We start from the raw sequence: 22,684 nt of genomic DNA, 5'->3' as shown, positions 1-22,684 counted from the left end.
GATGCAGTGAGACTTACTTTTTAATCCTTGAGTTTGTGCATTATCTTACCATCTACTACTTATTGAACATTTATTTGTTTACTGGTGATTTGAAAAACAGTGTGTTACTCTGTAGCTTTTGGTGTACATCTCAGATACTTGTAAAATGTGAATGCTAGAATTTGTATTTTACTTAATAAATAAGTAAAAAAATCTATGAAATTGATTTTTTCACAACTTTAATTAATTTCATGAAATTGAAATTGACCTAATGTTTAAAAAAGAAAGATCCCTGATTTTTTTCAACTGAGAGATCATCTAGCTTGTAATATTTCTTCACAATCTGCTTAAAAGTACATGTTACCATACTATTTACTTAAGTAAGCTTTCCCACAGTTTTACTGAAGAACAAAAGACCATTGTTTTCCTTTTCTTTACTTAAGTGCATCATTACAGTATTTGGTGTTTAATCAAAAAAAAATCATAAACATGTAACTGGTTCTTAGCTGTTCATTTTTAATCAGTATTGATAGATCAATTACATAATTCTTAATTGATTTACTATAATTTTTTAACATTAAAATGAATATCGATGACCAATGAAATGGTAAATTTATTTACTATGAACTCAGATATTTTACAAATTAAACAAATTCTGCTTCTTTGTCTTTAAGATGAATGTAAGGTTTGTTTATATTTTTGTAAACCATGTGTAATCAATGGAAATGAAATATATCATGAAGAACACAGGTAAAACGTTACATACTTATACTAGATAAAGAAATAGACTTTTCCCCTCCCTCTCTGTGGGTGTGGATTAAAGTAATCAAAACACTAGTTAAGCTGTGCTGGGTAAGAAAATGTCACCTTTCACATTTTTCAGAAATAGAAATGCACATTTTCCCATAAAATGTTTGTAGTGTTTTATAAAACAAAACTGTGTTCCTTTTCTTCATTACAGTAAGGCCACAACTTTAGATAGAGTATTTGGACCAGCCTGGCTAGTGTATGGTCATTCATTTGCTGTGGAGAATGAACATGATCAAGCAATGGCTGCCTATTTTAAGGCATCTCAGCTTATGAAAGGGTAGGTTGGTTTATGTGTAAATATTCATTTTATGTATTTGCAGACTTGTTATGCCCATATTTGTTTTACATTCATTTGGTAATCTAATTCCTTCAGCCATATGCAAACGTATGCTAATCAGAGAGGAGGAAACGTTAATGAAGCTGATATAACTAATTTTTAAATGTGTCCTAAAATTTGCAAATACAGTGGTATTAAACAAAGAATAATGTCTATGCTTTACTTGGTCAAAAGTGATTAATGGAGTGAGCAAAATTTTCTTTGTGCTTTTTCTTTGATGCATATACAGCATATGTTGTTAATCACTCACAATTAGCCTTACAGCTATAAACAGAATAATTGAAATTATTTTTACAACCATACATTTTCAGATTTAAAAAATGCTTCTTGAGGTGAATTCCTGTATGTGGTGAGGGGACCTCCTTGAGAAGGTTCTGTACTTTCAGTTTACCTCCTCTAGGATCTAAACATTCACTCACATGTTTGCTGTGCATGGTGACCAGTGAAGGAGAGGAAAGGATTCTGGTGATTGAGGGGTCTAACTCCAACACACCACTTTGGTCTTGAATTCCTGTTGACCGTCAGCATTGGGATGGCACCCCTGGGTCAGTCGGCTGGTTCACTTGGGCTAGGGCCAACCGAATACCAGTTTTGGACGTTCTAAGTGGGTGTTGTGGACATTGTGTCTGATACTGGTATTCAGGTATAGTACTCATAAAACCCTAGCATTGCTGCAGTGTTCTTGTTTGGCATTGTAGTGCATCTTCTTGTAGGGCTCCATAGTGAGTGGGGTCATTGGACACTGAAATATAGCATTTCTGTTATGGATACCCTCATTTATGAGAAAATAAATAAAAATGAAAGAAAAAAAATAACAGATAATTGGAAAACAACCATGCATGGACGACTCTGCTGTACAGTCAATATCGCAGACAGATTCTGTATCTTGATTTCTGGTTATTCATTCCTTATCCAAGAAATATTTAGGGCAGATGACCCCCTTTTTTATTCAAAAGGGATTAGAGGGGCTTGCTGGCTCCCCTTAGTCAATAAAGAATTTGCACTCTGGAGACATTTTGGTGGAAACATCTTCACCACAACGTACTGAACTTCTCTCAAAATTGAAGGCCATTGGGGATATACCCATCAAGGTTACTCCATGTACAACTTTGAATTCTTCCAGAAGGATTTAAAGAACATTCCTGAGTCAAAGAAACTTGCTGGTTTCTCCAGCCAAAGCATTTCTGTGGTGCTCCAAATCTCCACTTACAAAAATGGAATTATGGTGCCTTCTAATGTTCTGATATTGACTTTTACATCACCAAATCCTCCTGCCACAGTCAAAGCAGGTTATCTGAACTGTAAGGTACAGCCATATATTCCCAACCCTTTCAAATGTTTCCAGGGTCAATGGTTTTGTCATTCAAAAACATCATGTCATATGGCTCTTTAACATGTGCTCATTGTGGTGGCAAAGACCACAACACATACGAATCCAAACTAGAACCATGCTGTGATCCACATCCCTCTTACGCTATTTCTTTCTCTAAATGGTTGGAGGGGAAAGAGGTTCAATGCCTAAAGACTATAAATAATATCTTCTACCCAGAGGCTTGAAAATTATTGTCCCCAACTCCATCTTGGACATATGCTGCTGCACTCCATTTTACTGCCACAGTGGGAGTGCAGACAGAGCTCTCCATGCCTGCAGCAGAGTCTTTACAAAACATCTGATTGCTCTCCATCATTAAAAGAGTTGATGAATCTACATTTGCTTCCATCTCTGTCCTTGCCACTCGTTCCAGTGACTGCCCAATTCCACTTCCTTTGACTTCAAATGTTTCCTCAGGTCCATCCTCTTTTTACAGCCCTGAGAAGTAAAACAACCATTCATTCACACCCTCAGTCACTGGAATCTTTGTCCACAAACAGAGACCTGCCTACTCGACCCAGGGCAGGATCCATAGAGGTTAATAGACCTTTGTCCAATAGAAGAAAAAAAGAGTTGAAAACAGAAGGGCTCTTGCCATGTTCTCATCCAGGTAAGTAAAAATTACCACTCTGATCCAATGGAATTGTCGGGGTTTTTGTTCAAATACAGATGACATTAAGGATTTGATTTGATTGATTCTTACTATCCCTCGTGTTTCCCCTTACAGTAAAAACATTTTTAAACCTGCCTATATAGTCACCCTTTGGCAATTTTCTTTGTACAGAAATGATAGGTCCTTGGTGGAATTCTGCTTGCCACATGGCAAGAAAAACTCAAAAATGGGCTTGTGATATCTTTCATAGGTATCCCACACTTTTAAATTACATTGCATTTCAGCAGACCTGTGCCCATGATCAGCAATTTAGACATCAAAGTCAGAAAGAATCTTGAATGAAATACACCTCTAGCACCTCTTCTACCACCAGTTTTAAAGTCATATGGGACAAGATTCCAAAGGAAAGTATACTTCAGACCTGATGATATGGTATTCATTACAAGATACTGTGCCATCTCTCTCCTGCTTCTCTTGCTATACTTCTGGTTGCTTTTAACCAGATCTGAAAAGAGAATGTTTTTCCTAATGCATGACACTATGTTATTGTGTACTCCCTTTTTTTTCAGCCTGTAAGATCTTCAAGAGGATGGTTAATGCTTGTTTTGTTTGGTTCCTTGAACCAAACAACTTACTTTCACCCACTCAGTGTGGGTTCCCATAGTAGAGGTCCTCCGTTGACTACCTGATTTGACTTGAAAGGTCAATCAGTGTATTGAATTTTCCTTCTTCTATGAATATAGAATTGTGTATTGTACGTATGTGTTCTGGTTTATGTAACATATATAATAGAAAATTTGTAAATTAAAGCTGTACAGATTAATTAGAAAATAATAACCAGTGGTTATTGTTTGTAAGTATTGTACTTATATTAAGTGTATTTTATTGACATCTTTTTCTTTGAACCTTTTTGTACCACTACTACAGTTTTGTTCCTATGAACAGTTGTTACCAAGAAAATATTGGACTGTTGTTGAGTAAAAAATGTATACTGTAACTTGTTACCAAACAAACACACTGATGTGCATGTGTGTGTAGAAAATTAGTATGTAAACAGTCAAACAAAGATGAAGATCATAAAGAAGAACTGTGTTGAAACCAACAAGTCCAAGTATGTTATAAATGACATTTAAATGAACAAAACAAGCCCAAACGAGAAATGAAATGCTGTATAAATTGAAAGGATCTCCAGGTTACAGGACAATGTGCCCTGGGTTTTGGAGATAACTGCAGATATAGAACCCACATTACCTTGGGTATATAGCAACTACCAGTCTCAACCTCTGTTTTGTCAGTCTCATATTTTGAAGAAATCAAAATCATCAAACAAGTATGTTAGGAGAGCAAAACGTAGGTATTCAAGCCCACAACATCCTACATCTATATCACCCTTCACTGCTTGCAGACAGTTATGGGAAGGAGACTGCTTTCTAAAATAAAAAAAGAAAGAAAAAGTTTTACCACCAGGGGTAAGAAAGATAAACTTACCTCCTGGTGTTAGCATTCTAGCCCCTTTCATAGTAGTAAAGTCCTAAGTTATCAAGTTAATTAGTAGTGCAGTAGACAAATTATACTAATATGAAAGCCCAACCAATTTATCTAAATTTGTTGAACTCTTAACCACCACCTATTAAATGTTTTTGTTGAGTCTACTGTAACTATAATTTTTCAGCCTTGCAATGATTGGTTTTTATCCATATAAAAATGGTCTCAAGTTTTTAAATTATCTTATTATAAATTAGAAATGCTTTTTAAAAATTTGAAGCAAAATGTTTTTAATTTTTACTTTATATTTATTTAACACATTTTTATATTTACCAAAAAACATTTTATTTAATGTTTCTTTATTAGATCTATTAAATATGCATATTCATATCAATATTACAATGAAATTTTGTAATTTATTACAAATTTTACAAAATCTCAGTAATATTGAAGTTATGATACTTTTCTGTTAAGAAAAAAGCTGTATATAGAAAATTAAAGTATTTTATCAACAACTTTCAGATTGATATTAATCAATTAACACTACTTATCTAGTTTAGAATTAAAAATTTAAAATACTTAAATTTTAAAGGTAAAGGCACAACTTTTTCTGTTACAAGAATATTATTATCATAAAAAAAATTAGTGACATCAATTGAAAGGGCATAGCTTGGGTGTTTTACTTTGTAGAATGTTACTGGTTTGATTTAATTCTACTTTATAGTTATTTCAAAATATTAAGGGTAACTGCTTTCACCCAACTGGCTGCAGACAGCTAAAAGTAGTTTGAGTTGAGATGTAGGTTCAGGCACTTAACTCCTAACTCTTATCTGATTCTCCTTAGTTGCTGGCAAGTTTTACATCAGCATTTAGAATTTGCCTGATGGATGGAATGTTCCCAACTCGTTTGGGTGCTATAACCACAGGCATTATCCTTTATGACTTAAGGGCAACAGCAATGAATGATAACATAGGCATAATTCTAAGTTTTAATTCAGTTTTATTGTTTCTGGTTTATATTAAGTTCATTATTGTTTTATAGTTCTGATTTCAATTGCTTATGAACAATTAATATATTGTATAGCATAAGATATGTATGTACTGAGTCTCTAGTGCATGTTTTAATCCAGATTTATAAGAGGAAGAGGATTAATAATTAGGTAATTTGAGCAAATTTCTTTTCATAATTATCCATCCTTTATATATTTATTTTAATAAAAAAAAAGTGTGTCGCTTCTAAAACAGTGCTTGAAATTAGCAGTCACTAGCTGGTAGAGAACCAGTTTGTTCTAGTGTTTAGCCAGTGACAATTCAACAGCATGGGCTTTTTTCTTTTTCTTTTTTGTTTGTTTTAACAACCAGAAAAGGCTGGTTGCAAACATAATATTTATGGAAAAACTACAGAGTAATTGATTGATAAGATTTTACTGGTAGCTTCTTCTTCTGATTTCCTTAAGTTCAAAATAGCAAACGAAAATAGTATATTCAAGCAGTGTTTCACTTTACTATTCATTTCATGTTAGGATATGAAAGTACTAATATTACATAGTTTAAAGCCAGCCTTAGCCTGGTGTTTTAAGCTCTTGACTTGCAGTCTGATGGTTGTGAATTCAAATCCCCATCATCAAACATGCTTGCACTCTCAACTATGGGGGCATTATAATGTACAGTCAATCCCACCTTTTTTTGACAAAAGAGTAACCCAAAAGTTGGTGGTAGTGGTGTTGAATAGCTGCATTCCATTTAGCCTATCACTGTTAAATTATGGACAGATAGTACAGAGAATTCTCATGTAGCATTGCACAAAATTAAAATTAAACACAGATCCAAATTTTGATAATTTAAAAATATGGAATTGAAAATGAGATACTTTGTCGTGTCAGTGGACAAGTTATATCTAGACAGATTCTTTTGCTTGTAGTTTTTAAACTAATTGGCAGATATTTTCCATTTAGTTGCAAGCCCTGTAAAATTTTAAATGAATACTATTTATGCTTAATTGATTGTGATGCAAACATGCTTTAACTTGTTTTCCAGGAATCTTTATTTAAATTAAGTTTTTAACAGTGGGATGATTCATCCTTTAACAGTAAGCTGTATTTCATCTATATAATATGACATTTTATGTATTTTCAAAAGCTGCCATCTACCTTTGCTATACATCGGTCTAGAATATGGGCTTACTCACAATATCCGTTTGGCTGAACGATTTTTTAATCAAGCCCTGGAAATTGCACCTGAAGACCCATTTGTTTTGCATGAATTAGGAGTAGTGGCTTTTCAGAGTCAAGAGTAAGTTTTTTGTTTTTTTAAATTATAAGATTGTTTATTGCAGTTCAAACAGTAATATTTATTTTAATTTTTTTGAAGAAAAAGTTCACTGTAACAGAATTAAAATGTGAAATATTTCTAGTAATTCAATGTACAGAACTCTTTTTATTATGGTTGTTTAGGTTTGAAACATAAAATCAAACAACTCTTTTTACATTAATGATTTAATTTGTATAGAGAATTGTAAATACCTCATTTAGTAGAATCTTTGTTTTGGGGAAACCTGTTGACTACCATGGAAGACTTTGTAATGGCTGTTGTCACATAGTTAAAAGCCATAAAAACTGTGATAGTTATAAGACATTGTCTTTTTTTGTTTAAATATTATTATTTTATGTTCTTGGGTGTATTGTTTAATTAAATAAAAATTATTTAGTTCACTACTTCCATTAGTATAAAAAAGTAGGGTTAAGTGTCATTGACAGTTGATAGCAGAGAAAAAGAGAACTAGGAATGTAGTTTTTTCTTGTTTTTCATCTGTATTCCATATTAATAATTATAAAATTAGCATCTAACTACACAATCGAAAAACCTTATTAAAGGAACAAAAACAGGGCCTATACAGTATCCCATGTGAATGAGGAAAGAAACAGATAGGACAAATGTTATGTTCCTTAGAAATAAGATGCAAAAGACACCAAGGTCATATATCTGCCTTAAATTATCATCTCTTTGAAATGGTCACAAAATACTTTGAGATGAAAATCTTCTTTCAACTCCAAATCACAATTAAGAAAGAAAGGGACTGTTTAGAAACTATAAAAATCATCAAAGCAAATCACCTCTTATTAAACCATGACAATGGCCCGAGCAGCAGCATCTGTATTTGGCAGAAGTCTTGTTCACCTTTCATAAACTTGACCTTCACGTATATTCTGTCACCGGCTGACACCATTTATATTACATTTAATTGTTATGTCTTTTGTATTTGTAATGATATATAAAACTTGTATTGCTTGATATTGATCATACATGAAGAAGATGTCCAAATATGTAGTATGTTACACTATCAATAAAACTTTTTCTTATGGTTGTAAATCATTACTTGCTTACATATAATTACCTTCTTGTTCTTTACTATGCTTTTTTTCATAACATTTCTTATTCCTTATTAGTTTAAAGAATTCCATTTTCATCAGAAAGGTCAGAATTTCTGAAATCCTTTTTTTTGTCAGTTTTTACGTTTGTGATATCATCAGCAAGTTTCCTGCCCAAAGGGGCTAATTTCATTCTGCTCTTGTAGTGGTGCAAAATAAAAAGAAAATAATATCAACTGGAATGGCTAAGTTAAGGGCATATGCATTCATACTGCATTAATAGAGATGGATTCTTAAACTGTACAGCTGAGTGATATATATATATATATATATATATATATGAATCTGAAATAAGTAAATGGTACTATATTAAAAACCTTTACTAATTATACTGATACCCTTTTTCATTAAAGAATACAAAGGATAACACATCATAGGGTTTATCATGCATCATTTGAGTCATGTATATTGCCATTTTTGACATATCGAATGCTTAAAGATTTAATTCACAGTATAGTTCCAGCCATTCAACAGTGCAATACTCTCATAGGTGGATTCATGATATTCATATAGGAAGATTGTTAAATGTTAAAAGAATAAAAGAATGCATATGAAATAAAGGAGCCTTTAATATTCTCCCTGAAAATGAATAACATACGTAGCAAAGAATTTAGCACAGCATTAGGATCCAAAACAGTATCTCAAAAATCTGGATCATAGCCATTTCTGCAAAGTAAAGACTGTGATTACAAAATAAAAACCCTCTAATATTAAAAATCATTGTGATGAAGCTGGATATATACTTAATATAAGTAACAAGATAATAAACAAAGTTTTTAAGATGAGGAAGAGGCTGAAAAGTCATGAGTCCACAAGTTTCCAGACAAGCCTCAGAATTGTTGGATATTGTTCTGTGAAAGTTGGCTGCAAAACTGGAATAACAGTAAGTCTTTTGGTTCAGAAGCCTTTTAAACCCTTAAGAACAACTTTGTTTGGCTGCTGTTTCTGTGGTATGATTACATGGGTCTGTGGAAAGTTTTTCAAGATGTGTTATTTAAGTTTCCTTGTCCTTCCCAGAAGCTTATTATAAAGGAATTGCACTTTTAGCAATAAACAGTTCCAAGAGCATCATGGAATCTGGAATATAATTTTTATAAATTTTGATTACATTCAATACAGCTTTGTTAGCTTGAATTTCAGCCTTATAGTTATAAGTTAGTTAACGACAATTGTATTGCATACTGGACATAACAGAAAATGTAATTAAAAAATTAAAAATTTCTAAACAGCACTTTCTTCTGTTAGTTATGTAACAGCAGAAAAATACTTTAGAGATGGTCTTGACAAGGTGGAAAACAGCTCTCAAACAGTATTGCCAGAAAAATGGGAAGCTCTTCTCAACAACCTAGGTCATGTTTGTCGCAAATTGAGGTATATGTTTTTTATCCAAATGTTTTTTACTTATAACAACTTTCATTATGACTAAAAACTATGAGAAGACTGTTTTAAAATTTCCTTAGTTTCAAATAAACTATGCCCACTTGCAAAATAGAAGTTGTGTTGCTTGGTGATAGCTTTAAGTTGAGTGACATATTTATAACCAATAGAAAGAGCATAGTCTTCTCCTCCAGAAGTTGTACTTGAAGTACTCCTAAACTATATACTGTGCTTTGGACATCTGCACAGAATCCTCCCCTTTAAATATACAGTCACTTTAATATTAGCTCTTAAAGTTGATATTTGTAACTGTGAGTGAGTAATGAGATATCAAAACTCAAGTTTTGAATAATACTTTAGGGTTTTTTTTGAAAGAAAGGAATAAAAACTTAGATAAGAAAAGTTTTGAATTATAACATGCTTGATAATGTATTCATTAAAATACTTTGAGAGTAAAGTGGCTTAATTAAATATAAGTGTAACTCAGTAACACATGCATAAATTATTCTAAAAATGTTTTAGAAATGTTCTAAAATTTTCTTAGTTTCAAATAAGCTATGCCCACTTGCAAAATGGAAGCTCTGTTGCTTGGTGATAGCTTTAAGATGAATGACATTTATAACAAATAGAAAGAGCATACTCCCTAGTGCTTGGCTCTTTTTTTCTTGCCATATACATATTAGTTTATAGACAGTTAAATTACAAGTTGGCTTTAAAATTTTAGTTAATTATATATATTATTGTGTTTTAAAATTTATATTTGAAAGGATTAATAATTCTTTAAAAATTTATTCTATGCTTTGCTCAGCCAGCTTTCATAAATTTAGCAAGAGCAAACAATGTTTTGTTGGAGGCTTAAACCACTTCTTTTGATGTTAATGTTATATTTCCCATGAGCATCAGTTGATGTGTCTCAACATAAATAATCAAAGATAAAGAATATAAAAGGAAAGTAAAACATTTAAAATAAACTACAAGTGAAAAGGTAAAAATGTGAAATAATACATATTTTAAAATCTTTCAGCAAAAGTCAAAAGGTTTGTGCATATTTCTGTTTCTTGATTTTAATCATTTCATTACACTGAATGTTGATATTAATAGCTGGAGTTAGTGATATGGTAGAGAAAATGAAAAACAAAATATAAACATTTATCTTAAAAACTTTGATAGTCATTTAGGTGGTTCTGGAAAGAGATTATTCAAGTGAAATGAGAAAATTATAAGATTATAAATAGTATATTTATAATCAAAAATCACCGTGGAGGTGAACTACTTAAGAACCTAAATGCAAATAACTACATTGAACAATGATTTTTTTGTCACAGGTAGTAGAAAAAACCAAAATTAAGTATTTCATGGTTTTCAAACTACTTATTTTTATGAAAGTTCTTGTCAAGCTTTAAACAAGTTTTTCACTGGTTTTGTTATTGGAAAGACATTTAACAAAAGTCATGTGACATCCTTCAGTTTGATGGACGTTCTTGTTATGGGGTTAATGTGAGTCCTTGCTTAATTGTGTGTTAATTAAAACAAATTTATTCACATCAAATTCCACAAAAAGAAATGTAACACAAAATGAACTTTTCAAAATGCTAAAATGGTACTCTTAAGTCATCTGACACTGAAAAGGAAAAACTACAAATGTACAAAAAAGTAGAAGCTTTTCTTTAGTGCTTTATTACACCAATGAAATCCATTAACAAAGATATTAGTCATTACATTTACATAAGAAAACTTTTTAATTTGGTAATGAAAGAACTATGTATGAAATTAATTTAAAAAATCAAAATGATAGGTAAGACTCTTGTCATCATACCTTTAAAACCCACATTTCTCATGTGGTAAAATGTATATCTACATGGAAAAAGAAATACTGAGTATGAAGATAAAAATGAAGAAACACCCTTTAGACATGAAATTAAAAGAAAAAAGTGTACAAAATAAAATATGCACTTACCCAGAGTCTAGTTGATATTTCATTTGCTGTCTTGTTAACTGCACAAGTAGATTCTTGAGGGCCACAGTCATGAACTTTAGATCATCCATGGCTTTAGCAAGAGATATTTCTATGTCATCTAGATTATTTCACAGGTTGCTTGCTTCATGTCATGTTAAAGGCAGCAGCCTCCAATTCACTTGGTTTTCTTTATGATTGTAAAGAGCCTAAGCCTTGATCAAACAGTGGTCATCTCCTAACAGTGTCATTTCAGTGCTAGAATCTACCCTAACTCATGGTGGTTCATAATCACATTTGGTAGTTTGGTTGGGAATTTCATCATTAGGATTCTCTGAAACTTCTCATGGAATCACTTGACCAGCACTTACCAAAACATAGATACCTCTTGTTGTCTTTACCATTGGCACTCTTGCAGTAGAGGTAGAAGCTCATTCATTAACTTTGAACTCCCAGTATGATGGTGATGGAGAAGACTCAAGTAAGCCATGATAGAAATGCTAGACCAGTTGTTTGGTACAACTGTGGTAGCTGACATCTTTAGGAAGTCCATCCTGTCCATTGCAACTTAAAAACCCAAGCTGTGAAAAGTTTTGTTTTCTTGAACTTAGAATTATAGTGCAATCATTAAAGGTACAAATACTTCTTGCAGCATTATTGAGTAGTGATGATACAGCATTTCATTGAATATTTGACCACTAAACCTCACTGAGTTCCTCAGTGGCATCTAATTAGGTGGCCTTAATAGGGTCAAGGTGGAAAACTACTGAGCCATCTTCAGGTTTGGCTACTCTTCATATCAGTGTTGTTGACATTACCAACCTTGATGTCTTCAGTATTGGCAAGAACCTCTGCTACAGAATGGGACTGCTTGACTCTAAGCAATCTTAAGGTTAAATTAACAACAGTTACAGGGAACTCTCCATGATAGATGTGTTTACAAGCAATATATCTTCATCCATGGCTATAACTGTAATTAACATCACTGTGGTTCCTAGAATCCTAAATTTAGCAACATCATCAATTCCTTCACTTTATAAAACACCCTGGACATACTGAGCAGCTCAAAAGTTTGGAAGAATGATAAATCCATAGCAAAAAGAAAGACTTCATTTAAATGGTATCACAAAAAGGGTTATCGCTGTCTAATCAGTTAGAGAAGCTGACTGGGGCTTAAAATTGACCTTGTATACTGAAAGTCCATATTCAAAGGTAAGGGGTGATGAAATTTAACTAATTATTTAAGTTAAGGGGATTTGTATTATGTATTTAAGACTATGAACTTTGATGTCAGACACTGGTAAAACAGCATTTCTGTGGACCTTCCTGTACTCATTCACTATATTGGCCCCCCAAATAAAAATAGAATAATGATAAAACAGACCATAAGTAAACAACCACATCTTGAAGATTCTGAACAACAAATTTCAACTTCTTTTAACACCTGTACCTCATTTTCTTATATTACATTCTCTTTCAGACAAATCTTTAGGGCAGATGCTTCCCTGTTTTATTCAGAAGGGGCAAGCTGGCTCTCCTAAGTCAGTCAAAAAGCTACGTTCTAGGGACATCCTGGTGGAAACATCCACAGCAAAACACACTGAACTCCTCTTGCATTTGAAGGTCATTGGGGATATGCTGATTGAGGTTACTCTCCATGCTACTTTGAATTTGTCATGAGGAGGTATTGTCAAGAGAGATTTGAAGAACATCCCCAAGTCAGAGATCCTTGCTGGTATTTCCACCCAAGGAGTTTCTGCAATGAGGAGTATCTCCACTTGCCAAAATGGAATTATGATGCCGACCAGTGTTCTAATTTTGATATTTACATCAGTATGGCTGTGTATTCTGAACCCTCTCAGATGTGTCCAGTGTCAGCGGTTTGGTCACTCAAAGATATTATGTCATAGTTCCTTGACATCTCCTCATTGCTATGGCAAGAATGATAATGCCTATGAGAGTGAAATGTACCCTCATTTTGTTAATTGTTGTGCCTCTCACCCATCTCACTTTTGTTTATGCTCTAGGTGGGTGAAGGGAAAAGAGGTACAGCTTTTGAAAACAGTTCACAACATTTCTTACTCCGAGGCTTGAAGGTTATTTCATCTTGGATATATACTGCTGCACCCCATTCAACTGCTATAGTGGGAGTGCAGACAGATCTCTCTGTGCCTTCGAAAGAGTTTTCAACCTATGTGAAAAGTCTTTTGCTCTTCGTGGTTAAGAAAGCTGGATGAGTCAGTGTCAACACTCATCTCTGTACTCACAATTTCTTCAAACAGCTCCCCAGATCCACTTCATTGGTAACAGTTTAAGGTGTTTCTTCAGGTCCATCTTATTTTCTGGCCTGGAGATGCAGAACGATTATTCATTCACACCCTCAGTCACTAGAATCTTCTACCAGTGACAGTGACCTACCTACTTGACCCAGGGCAAGATCCATTAAAGAAAATAAAGAAAAAACACATGGTGGAAAACAGAGAGGCTCTTCTCCACATAGACAAAAATGGCCACATTGATACAGTTGAACTTTCGAGGTTTCCATTCTGATTTAGATGACATAAAGGCACTGATTGATTTTTATCATCTTTTATGCCTTTCCTTTTAGGAAACGTTTTTGAAACCTCCCAATACAGCCACCTTTCAGCAGTTTTCTTTATTCCGCATTGACAGGTTATGTGATGGATGAGCTGGTTGATCAGCATATACCCGCTCTATCTTTACCACTCAATGCACCCTTAGAGGCTGTAGCCATCCATGTTTCCTTAGGTTGTACAATCACTGTCTGTTCTCTCCACCTATCTCCTAGTTGTCATCTCCCTTTTTAATCCTGGGGCACTTTAATGAACATAATCCCCTCTGGGGAGGTGCTGATATTGATGGGAGGGGTTACTTCATAGAGCCATATGCTCTTTGATCACAACCTTTCTCTTTCTCTCTTCAATACTGTTGTTTATACTTATTTTTATTCATCTAGTCAGTCTTTTACTGCTATTGATCTCTCTGTTTGCTCTCCTTCACTTTTTCCTCACTTTTCTTGGAGGGTTGACAGTAACCCATGGGGCAGTGATCATTTTCCTTTCATTTTGAGAGATACTGGCCACCAACCCCTGGTGTCCCAGTGGAAGCTGGTCCAGGCCAACTGGTCCTCTTTCACTTCTCTCTTCAAAGTTGATTCTGCCTTCATTCAGAAGGCTCAAAAACATTATCTCTTTAGCCACCAGTTCCAAAGTTATATGGGATAAAATTTAGAAGGTCAGTGGGGAATATACTGTGTCCCACTTTTGATCTTACTTTTTGATGGCCAGGAAGTTGCTGATGCCCAGATCATCACCAATGCTTTCGATGAAAGCTTTTGCCAGGTATCTACCACTTCTGCATCATCATCCATCATTTTAGTCATCAAGACTTAGAGCAATCACCTCTTTCCTTTTGGGCTAATCGTCTCTAGGACTGTAGTCGCCCCTTTACACTGGTGTAACTCAAGCTTGCTCTTCTTCAGACTGTTTGTACATCAGTTTGACCTGATGATATATACTACAATATGTTGTGCCATCTCTCTTCTGCTTCTCTTGCTATTGCTATTTTTTCTGATTTTTTTAACTAGATCTGGCAAGAGAATGTTTTTTTTTATGCCTGGTGCCAGGCTATTGTCCTACCTTTTTCTAAGCCTGGAAGGGATTCCAAGATTTCTTCAAACTGCCATCCAATTGCTTTGACAAACTGTCTTTGTAAGACCTTAGAGAAGGTAGTTAATGCTAATCTTGTTGGGTTTCTCAAATCAAACAACCTTCTCTCACGCACCCAGTCGGGGTTCCGATAACAGCCCTTCACCATGGACTACTTGATTTGACTTGAAACATTAATCAGAGAAGGCTTACAATTCTACATGGAGCTATGGTATTTCATAAGACTCCCACTCATATGGGTTGTGTGGTCATTTGCCCATTTTCATTAAAAAATGTTTAGTAGCCCAGCGATCCCAAGTTTGTGTGGGTTTGACATTTTCCCATTCTTTCTTACAGGAATTTGAATATCACACTTTTCAATATATTTACTGAACAACTTTGTCCTACCATTGAAAACAGGCTCCATGTCAATGACTTCAGCATCTCATATCAGTCATTCATTTTCTATTTTCAATTCAATTTTCTTCTGCAGGAACTTTTCTTCACTTTACTAGTTTAGTATTAGGTTTTAGTATGATTAACAAAATTTTGACCATATAAGTGTCACTTTTCACCTTTTTGAAGTAAACAATTTCAAGCTTTATTACTGTCCCTTGTACTAAAGTAATGTTGGGAAAATATTTTAAAAATTGTGTGCTAATTAAATGTATTTCATTTAACATGATTGGTAAGATTCTGTCATAATCAAATAAAATACTGTGTACACAGTTTGTTGCAGAAACTCAGATATTGTCTGATATTGTTGGATATTGTTTGCTACTGATTATTACATCCGATCATAGATATTTCAGTTTGATCCAAATGAAATATATTTTGAACTAATCTTTATGACAAAACTCCAGATAAAATTTTGTTACTTTCATTTCTTCCATGAAAGCTCACTATCTACTAATTATTTCACCTTTAAAAGTTCACTTCTGATACAATAACTTACCACCTCTCAACATAAAAGCTTTTTTCTTGTTTTCTGCTGTCCTTGTTGTACTAAAATTTTTTATTAGCCTCAATACTCCCACATACGCTTACATTTGTAATGTGGTCCTGTTGCACTATAGCATGTAAATAATCGTGCAACATCCTTCTACCAATAGAAATACAACACACTCCTTACACTGCTAACACTCCCTGAATTATCGGATCTAATGCATTTCGTAGTGTGGCACTCAAATGTTGAGACTAAACTGCTTACATCACTTTCAGTTTTCAAATTTTGCTTAAATTTCTTCAGTGTCTTAATTTTGGTAATGTTACACCAGATTAATGTGGGATTCTAGCTTTTATATGAATGGTGGTAAGGTATCCTATCGGAAGTTCTGATTTTCCCACACAAAAATGTATTTTTGATAAATATTTACCTATTCCCAACCTTCCTCTCCACTTAGTGTTTTTTATCTTGATGACTAATTTCAAGGTGAGGCTAGACTAATTAAGAGAGGGGAATCTATCACGCTCGTGTTGGTGTAGGTTTTTGCATGATTATTTACTTGCTACAGCACAGTTGAACCAGGTTAAACAAATAGGATTGGTGGGAGTATTAAAGTTAGTTGTAAATGAAAAATTTGAGTGTATAAATGACAGTAATAGTTAAAAAAAAAAAGCTTTTATGTGAGAAGAGATGAGTATCTTTCAGAAATATATTTTCTGTGTAGGAAAATTATTACTTTCTGATAGTAATTAAACAACAGTACGTTTTCAAATAATACCTTTTAATCAGTTCTGAACAACCAAGTCAAATCTTTTATCTCTATACCCTTGTTGGTCATTGTTGCGTCCATTCTGTAATTGGTTCATTTGTGGTTTTTGACAGTGACAAATAATTTTGTGTATTGTTCATATATATTTAATGCTTTATATGTATATTACCATTACACATTCTCAAATATGCTAGTAGTTTATGATAAGTTACATCCAGCTCGTAAATAAATTACGAACGTCGCCTTTTCAGGTTACCTTCTGAAGCTGTATGTCAGCAGGAGCAGTACTGCCATCAAACCCAAATTAGTTTTTATTTCAGGTAATACAAAATAAATATTATCTGGCAAAATCCAAATAAACAAACTTATAAATCAAAGCATAATCAGTCATATACTCAGAGGAAACATAGCTTCCTTACTGCTTGTGGAATTGGCATCCTTCCAGATATGTAGGTGTACTATGCTTAAGTTCTGACCACTCAACTACGTTATGGAAGATACCCTTTCAAAAAATACAACATTTTGCCTCATAAAGTTCACTGAGTAGCTTCAAAGGCAAGAGTTGCAACACTTTTTTACTTGTTATTTTTTAAGTCACATGGCTGTCCAAGCTGTCAATAGTCACATGGTCTCTCAAAATGTAGTCTGTATGTTCTGACAGAAAATCCTGTCTGATAGCTCAAAGAGCAAAGAATTCTACTTCAGTCATTGTTTGCCAAATTGAATGACTGTCTTAACTACTAGTAATTAAGTGGTAACCACACAATGTAAGACATACTGTGTTGGTCCAATTATAAGACTGCTTTTATTATTAATAATTAGACTGTAAAGTCATAATCATGACCAACTACAGACCCCTTCTCTTTACTTTAGTTTGTCGCATCCCTAAATGTCCAGGTAGCATTGTCCCCTAGTAGGATGGCAGTAAGTCTTTAGATTCCCTGTAGTAGACACAGCAAATAGCTCAGTGGGGCTTTGCTATAAGAAAACACACACATGCCAGATAGCATGCCAGATGTTTGGTTATGGTCATCACTAATTCTTGCAACTAATCCACTTGTAGGCTGTTCAAATGTAGCAGTGATTTTTGCAGACCTAAAATGATGTTATGACATTCAATTTTTTTCTTTCCCATGGTTTTTGAAAATGGTTGCCTTATATTTGAGATCACCTTATAACCAGGCTAATACAGTATATTGTCTCTCATACTATCACTGGTTCAGAAAGCAAGGAAACCTCATATTTTTAGTTAGTAGCCATTCAACTACTTGACTACCCTAGTTGATGATAGTGAAGCAGCTATCATCTGATATAGGACTTGGATCTTGTTCAGTGAAATTGAACTCAATAATTCAAAAAGTAAAGGTGACTGAACCCTTTTAGACCTGTTAAGTGTACAATTAACAAACTATCCTAACTGTGGTGATCAAGTGGTATACATACAATATAGTTCTTACAGTTTGTCAGAATAACTTCTTAACAGCTTGGAAAACAATGATCATGACACCCTATCATCTATCAATCAGTATTTCATATTACTACTTAAGGGCTTGAAAAGCAACAGCCGCAGTGCTTGTGCACATTTTGGCTTTGTAGTTAATGCATAAGCTGTAACACATCAATTGATGCTTATTGATATGTTATCTTGTTTATATAAATAGTGTCTTAAACTATCACTCAGTGGCTCAGACAACAAGGATCTTTCAACTACCCTAGTTGTTGGTATAAAAGCAGCTATCATAAGGTTGACCTGAGTGGTCCAGCTGGTTGTCAGTATAGTATATACATGTTCCATGTCACCACACAAGGACTTGGAAAGCAAAGATCACAACACCTCTTTTACCTCTTTCTCCCTTGTTGGTATGATTCAACACTTCTTGTCAAGCCACTTTCCTTTTCAACCAAACACCCATCCTAGCTATTAATGAGTCAGTCTCACTCGTATCAGTTGGGAGGTGGACCTTATTGACCTGGCCAATCAGTGTTGTGCATATATAGTATTTCACATCGCCACTTGAATTGTTGGTTTATAGCAGTTGTTACAGCCTGTAATTATTCTAGATTTTATTTAATGTTTTCAGCTCTCACTGTAGTTATTTTTATGATAGCAAGAATAAAATATGGCATAAAGTTTCACCATAAACAAAAACCTTTTGGTGTTCATTTAAGAGGTTCTAGAGACTATACAAATTAAATATTAAACCTTTAAGATGAAAAGAAGTATTTCTTTTCCTAACATGAAAATTATCTTGTAGAGATGACTGTTCAATCCAATTCTACCAGCTTTCTGGACAAAAAACAGTGTACTTTATGCATTGCTGCTATAACTAAATAAAATGGTATAAACACATAGACTGTATTCATCTCATTTGGTTTGACCAGAATTAACAAACTTGGCAAACATCTGGTAATCTCTTTATCTTTTCTACCAAACCATTGAAGTGGAAGTGATAAGACAAAACTTAAGACTTAAGACTTCACCACACTTAAGACTTAACTAAGAGACCAAATTACTGTTAATTCTTTCCCTAATCTGTATGTTTTTCTTTTGCTGCTCTAAACTGTACCATCTAGTGCTCTGTCAGTGCATCTGTAATGGATTTTGCTGAACTGATTTCCTGACAAGCATCAGATAGTTAGACCCACTAACAGATCAGATTATCTCAGGATATAAGGAGAGTAGTCTTAATCTGATAACTTGATTGAGTTTTTTGAGTGTACATATGAAATAATGAGATTGGATAAGTCTGACAAAGTGAACATAATTTTTGTTATAGAACAAACAAAAAAGAAAATGTAGTGCACACAAAAAAAAATCCATTAGGTCTATGTCAGCTTAACCCTTAAACAGCAGGAATGTTGTAGGTAGCAGCATCAATTGATGATGTCTGCCATTTAAGAGTTAAAAAGGACAGTCTTAAAATAGGTCTTTACTCAAAGAAGTACAGGTATATAGAAACAAAGGAAGCACAAATGAATTGATATGCATACTTGGTTTCTTTGTCCAGTCAATTGTGTCACTTCATGATCTTTTGTTTCTTCACAGCATTAATTGGCTGTAACATTCAGACAAAGTTAACCTGGATGCTGTATGATACTGCAAAATCCTCTTGTGCTGAACAGACATTATCTACTCCAGAAGATAAGGCAATTTCACATACTTTCTGGACCACATATTTATGGTAAAAGAACAAACCAAATATATGAAAATTTTCAAAAAGTTCTGGTTGAACTAAAGAAAATAGAAAATATGATGTGCCTTCATATCACACCCATGAAAGCTTCTGATTGTGCCAGTAACTACTAAGTGATACTGTATTTATACATTGTAACAAAATGCTTCATAAAATCTGACTAGAGCCTGAACCAACCAAAAGAGCAATCGTGCTTCTTATCATGTATACATATCTTCACAAACATTTGCAACTTATCAGTAAATATTATGAGGTTTTTGTACACAAAGTATCAGATTTTTTTGTTTGCAATTAAAGTCTTTTTTTTATTAAGAATTTGCTTGTGAATGTTTTTTCTTTTGGAAAATCATCTTTTCATCATGAAAAATAATTTTGATTTTAAGATTATAAATACTTTTCTTCATCTCAAAGTTGTAAATTTCATTTGCTTAATCTATATAACCTCTAGACAACTATCAAATGTTTTTTTAGATAACTTTATATTTTATTTGTTGTTTTCTGTAACTTGCCTTATATGAGACTAGTTGACTTGACTGACATTGTAACCACCATAAGAATAAGGAAATAATTCTAAAATATACGTTTTTTTTGTTCTAGAATGACCACGGATTGTAATCAATGTTTATTCTAAATAGCTTAAATGTTGTAACAGTGTACATTTGTTATTTTTTTGTTTTATTAACCTTTGAACCATGACTGTTACACAGTTTACAAGTTATTATTAGTCATTCATGCAGCTCATGTTACCATATAATGAATAGCATAAAACTAACCATTACAAAATACAAATGTCTTTGCTTCGTATTGGGATACCACTATTTTGTAAAACATATATTTTGGTTATCATACATTATGTTTGTGTATCTATTATTACTATTTGCATATAAATTTTTAAACTTCAGTTATTTTTCTTAAACCAAAGAAGAGTAATTAAAACAAATATGGAAAATAATGATTTTTACTACTCTTGATGTTACAAAGTGTGTTTTTTTACTTGGTTGTCATAGTTCCTAAGCCTTGTGAAAGTTTGCTTATGGAGGATGTAAAAAATCTGATTTTTGTAGACTTTATATTGCACTTCACTTAGCTGCATTTGGATGTAAAAAAATCTCATTCTTGATCACCATGTTGTCCTGATACCATTCTTCAGAATTGCAGTGGAAAAAATGGTTTTACCTGCATAAATACATTGTAAATACGTGCAAAATTATGTAGCACAAAATAAATGCTTTCTGTTTGGTTATAAACATGTAATAAAAAGAAGTATGAACTTGTAAACTAGTATTTCCAAAAACAGGAAGAATTGTGTAGAGCCACTGTGGTGGATTCACTAAAGATAGTGATATCACAGCAAACAAGAAAGTAGTAGGCTTTTATATTCTAGCTTGTCAATATTAATTATTTGAGTTTCTAATTCAAAGGTAACTATAGACTTTGTATGTTGGGCATCTTGAGGTGTAATCTCAAGACAAATGTACCACATGACACACAAAAATCATTATTTAGAAAATTATTTTTAAAAATTTGCTTTAAAAGTAAGAATTTAAGCAGTGTATAATACTAAAATTTGAATTATGAACTATAATTGGATGAGAAATTTACTGACGTGCATTCATAAAATAGTATTTTTGTAACATTTTGAACGTAAGTTTATAAATGTAACAACACGTTCTATAACCCCTCTTTCATTGCAGTGATAAGGTTAATTATTAACTTACTGAATATGGATAGATCAAGTGAGCACATAATAACCTATTTAAAGAGGAGCATTCAAAATTTGATTAAACTACAGGGTGTTCGGAAAGCTACTGTGCAGTTTTGTCTTTTAATAAATATATAAGTGCACAGCGACTTTCCGAACACCCTGTACTTTACTATTAATGTATGTCAGTAAATTTGGCATTGAAACAGTTTATAATTCAAATTTTCATATTATTTCAGTCTGCATGTCAGAGCCACATGAATTAATGGAGGTGTGACTCTCATTTATAGACTTTTTCTCTTCTTTTAAAAGAGTATTGGGTTATTTAATCAATTAAAAACCCATACTGAAGATATTGACAAGTTAGTATGTAAAATTTCAAAATCTTCTCACTTTACTGAGATATTACTATTTTTGTTCAACCCCCATTGACATGCTCCTGCTGTATCCATTGTCTCTTAAGAAATGTCTATCATTCTTTCTGATGATGTTATTGAACATGTTTACAACCAACAGAAAGTGTAAATTCTACTCTTCATAAAGCTGCAAATTGTTTGTTGTTTTAGCTGGAAAAGACTGCAATATGCCAAAAGAGCTTTGTGTGTTTTTACTCTAAACATTGCTTAAATAAGTAAGTACATTTTAGTAACTTATTTACAGGCTATTTAGAAAACAAAACAAAACATTATAATCTAGTGTTTTACTTTTTGTATTATTTTAAAATTCTTATTTGAATGCTACATTACTTGTGTTTGGACAAGCAAAATAATGAGAAGCAAATAAACTTACTAAACTGAGTATATGAATGCAAAAGGCCTTAAATTCTCATATTTTAACAATTAATCTGTAGGGGCTGAATATTGGCTGCTATTGCATGATGTAACTCAAAACTTTGTTTACTATAACTTGCATTTATTTCTGTATTAAGCTAGTTAGACAGAGCTCAAAGAACAATGAATTTAAATATAAAACTGCTAGTGCTTCAAGCTGTTAAGAATAAATAATTGCAATTATCTGTTATGGTCTGCAGTTATTCTAGAAAACAAATAT

The 22,684-nt window shown here is 33.1% G+C and overlaps 1 protein-coding gene across 3 annotated transcripts in view; it reads left to right on the top strand.

Moving 5' to 3' along the window:
* Window positions 1-22,684, top strand: part of Cdc16 (cell division cycle protein 16) — a 149,799-nt gene that overhangs the window by 99,898 nt on the left and 27,217 nt on the right. For all 3 annotated transcript variants that reach the window (XM_076517562.1, XM_076517561.1, XM_076517560.1), the window contains exons 12-14: window positions 941-1,066; window positions 6,736-6,888; window positions 9,270-9,395. In XM_076517562.1, the coding sequence (XP_076373677.1) occupies window positions 941-1,066; window positions 6,736-6,888; window positions 9,270-9,395 (405 nt within the window). The remainder of the gene's footprint in view (window positions 1-940; window positions 1,067-6,735; window positions 6,889-9,269; window positions 9,396-22,684) is intronic.

Source organism: Tachypleus tridentatus, chromosome 8 (genome assembly GCF_004210375.1).
Source record: "Tachypleus tridentatus isolate NWPU-2018 chromosome 8, ASM421037v1, whole genome shotgun sequence".
Taxonomy (NCBI): domain Eukaryota; kingdom Metazoa; phylum Arthropoda; class Merostomata; order Xiphosura; family Limulidae; genus Tachypleus; species Tachypleus tridentatus.
The sequence above is the reverse complement of the archived record's forward strand: the minus strand, read 5'-3'. Positions and strand labels throughout refer to the sequence as shown.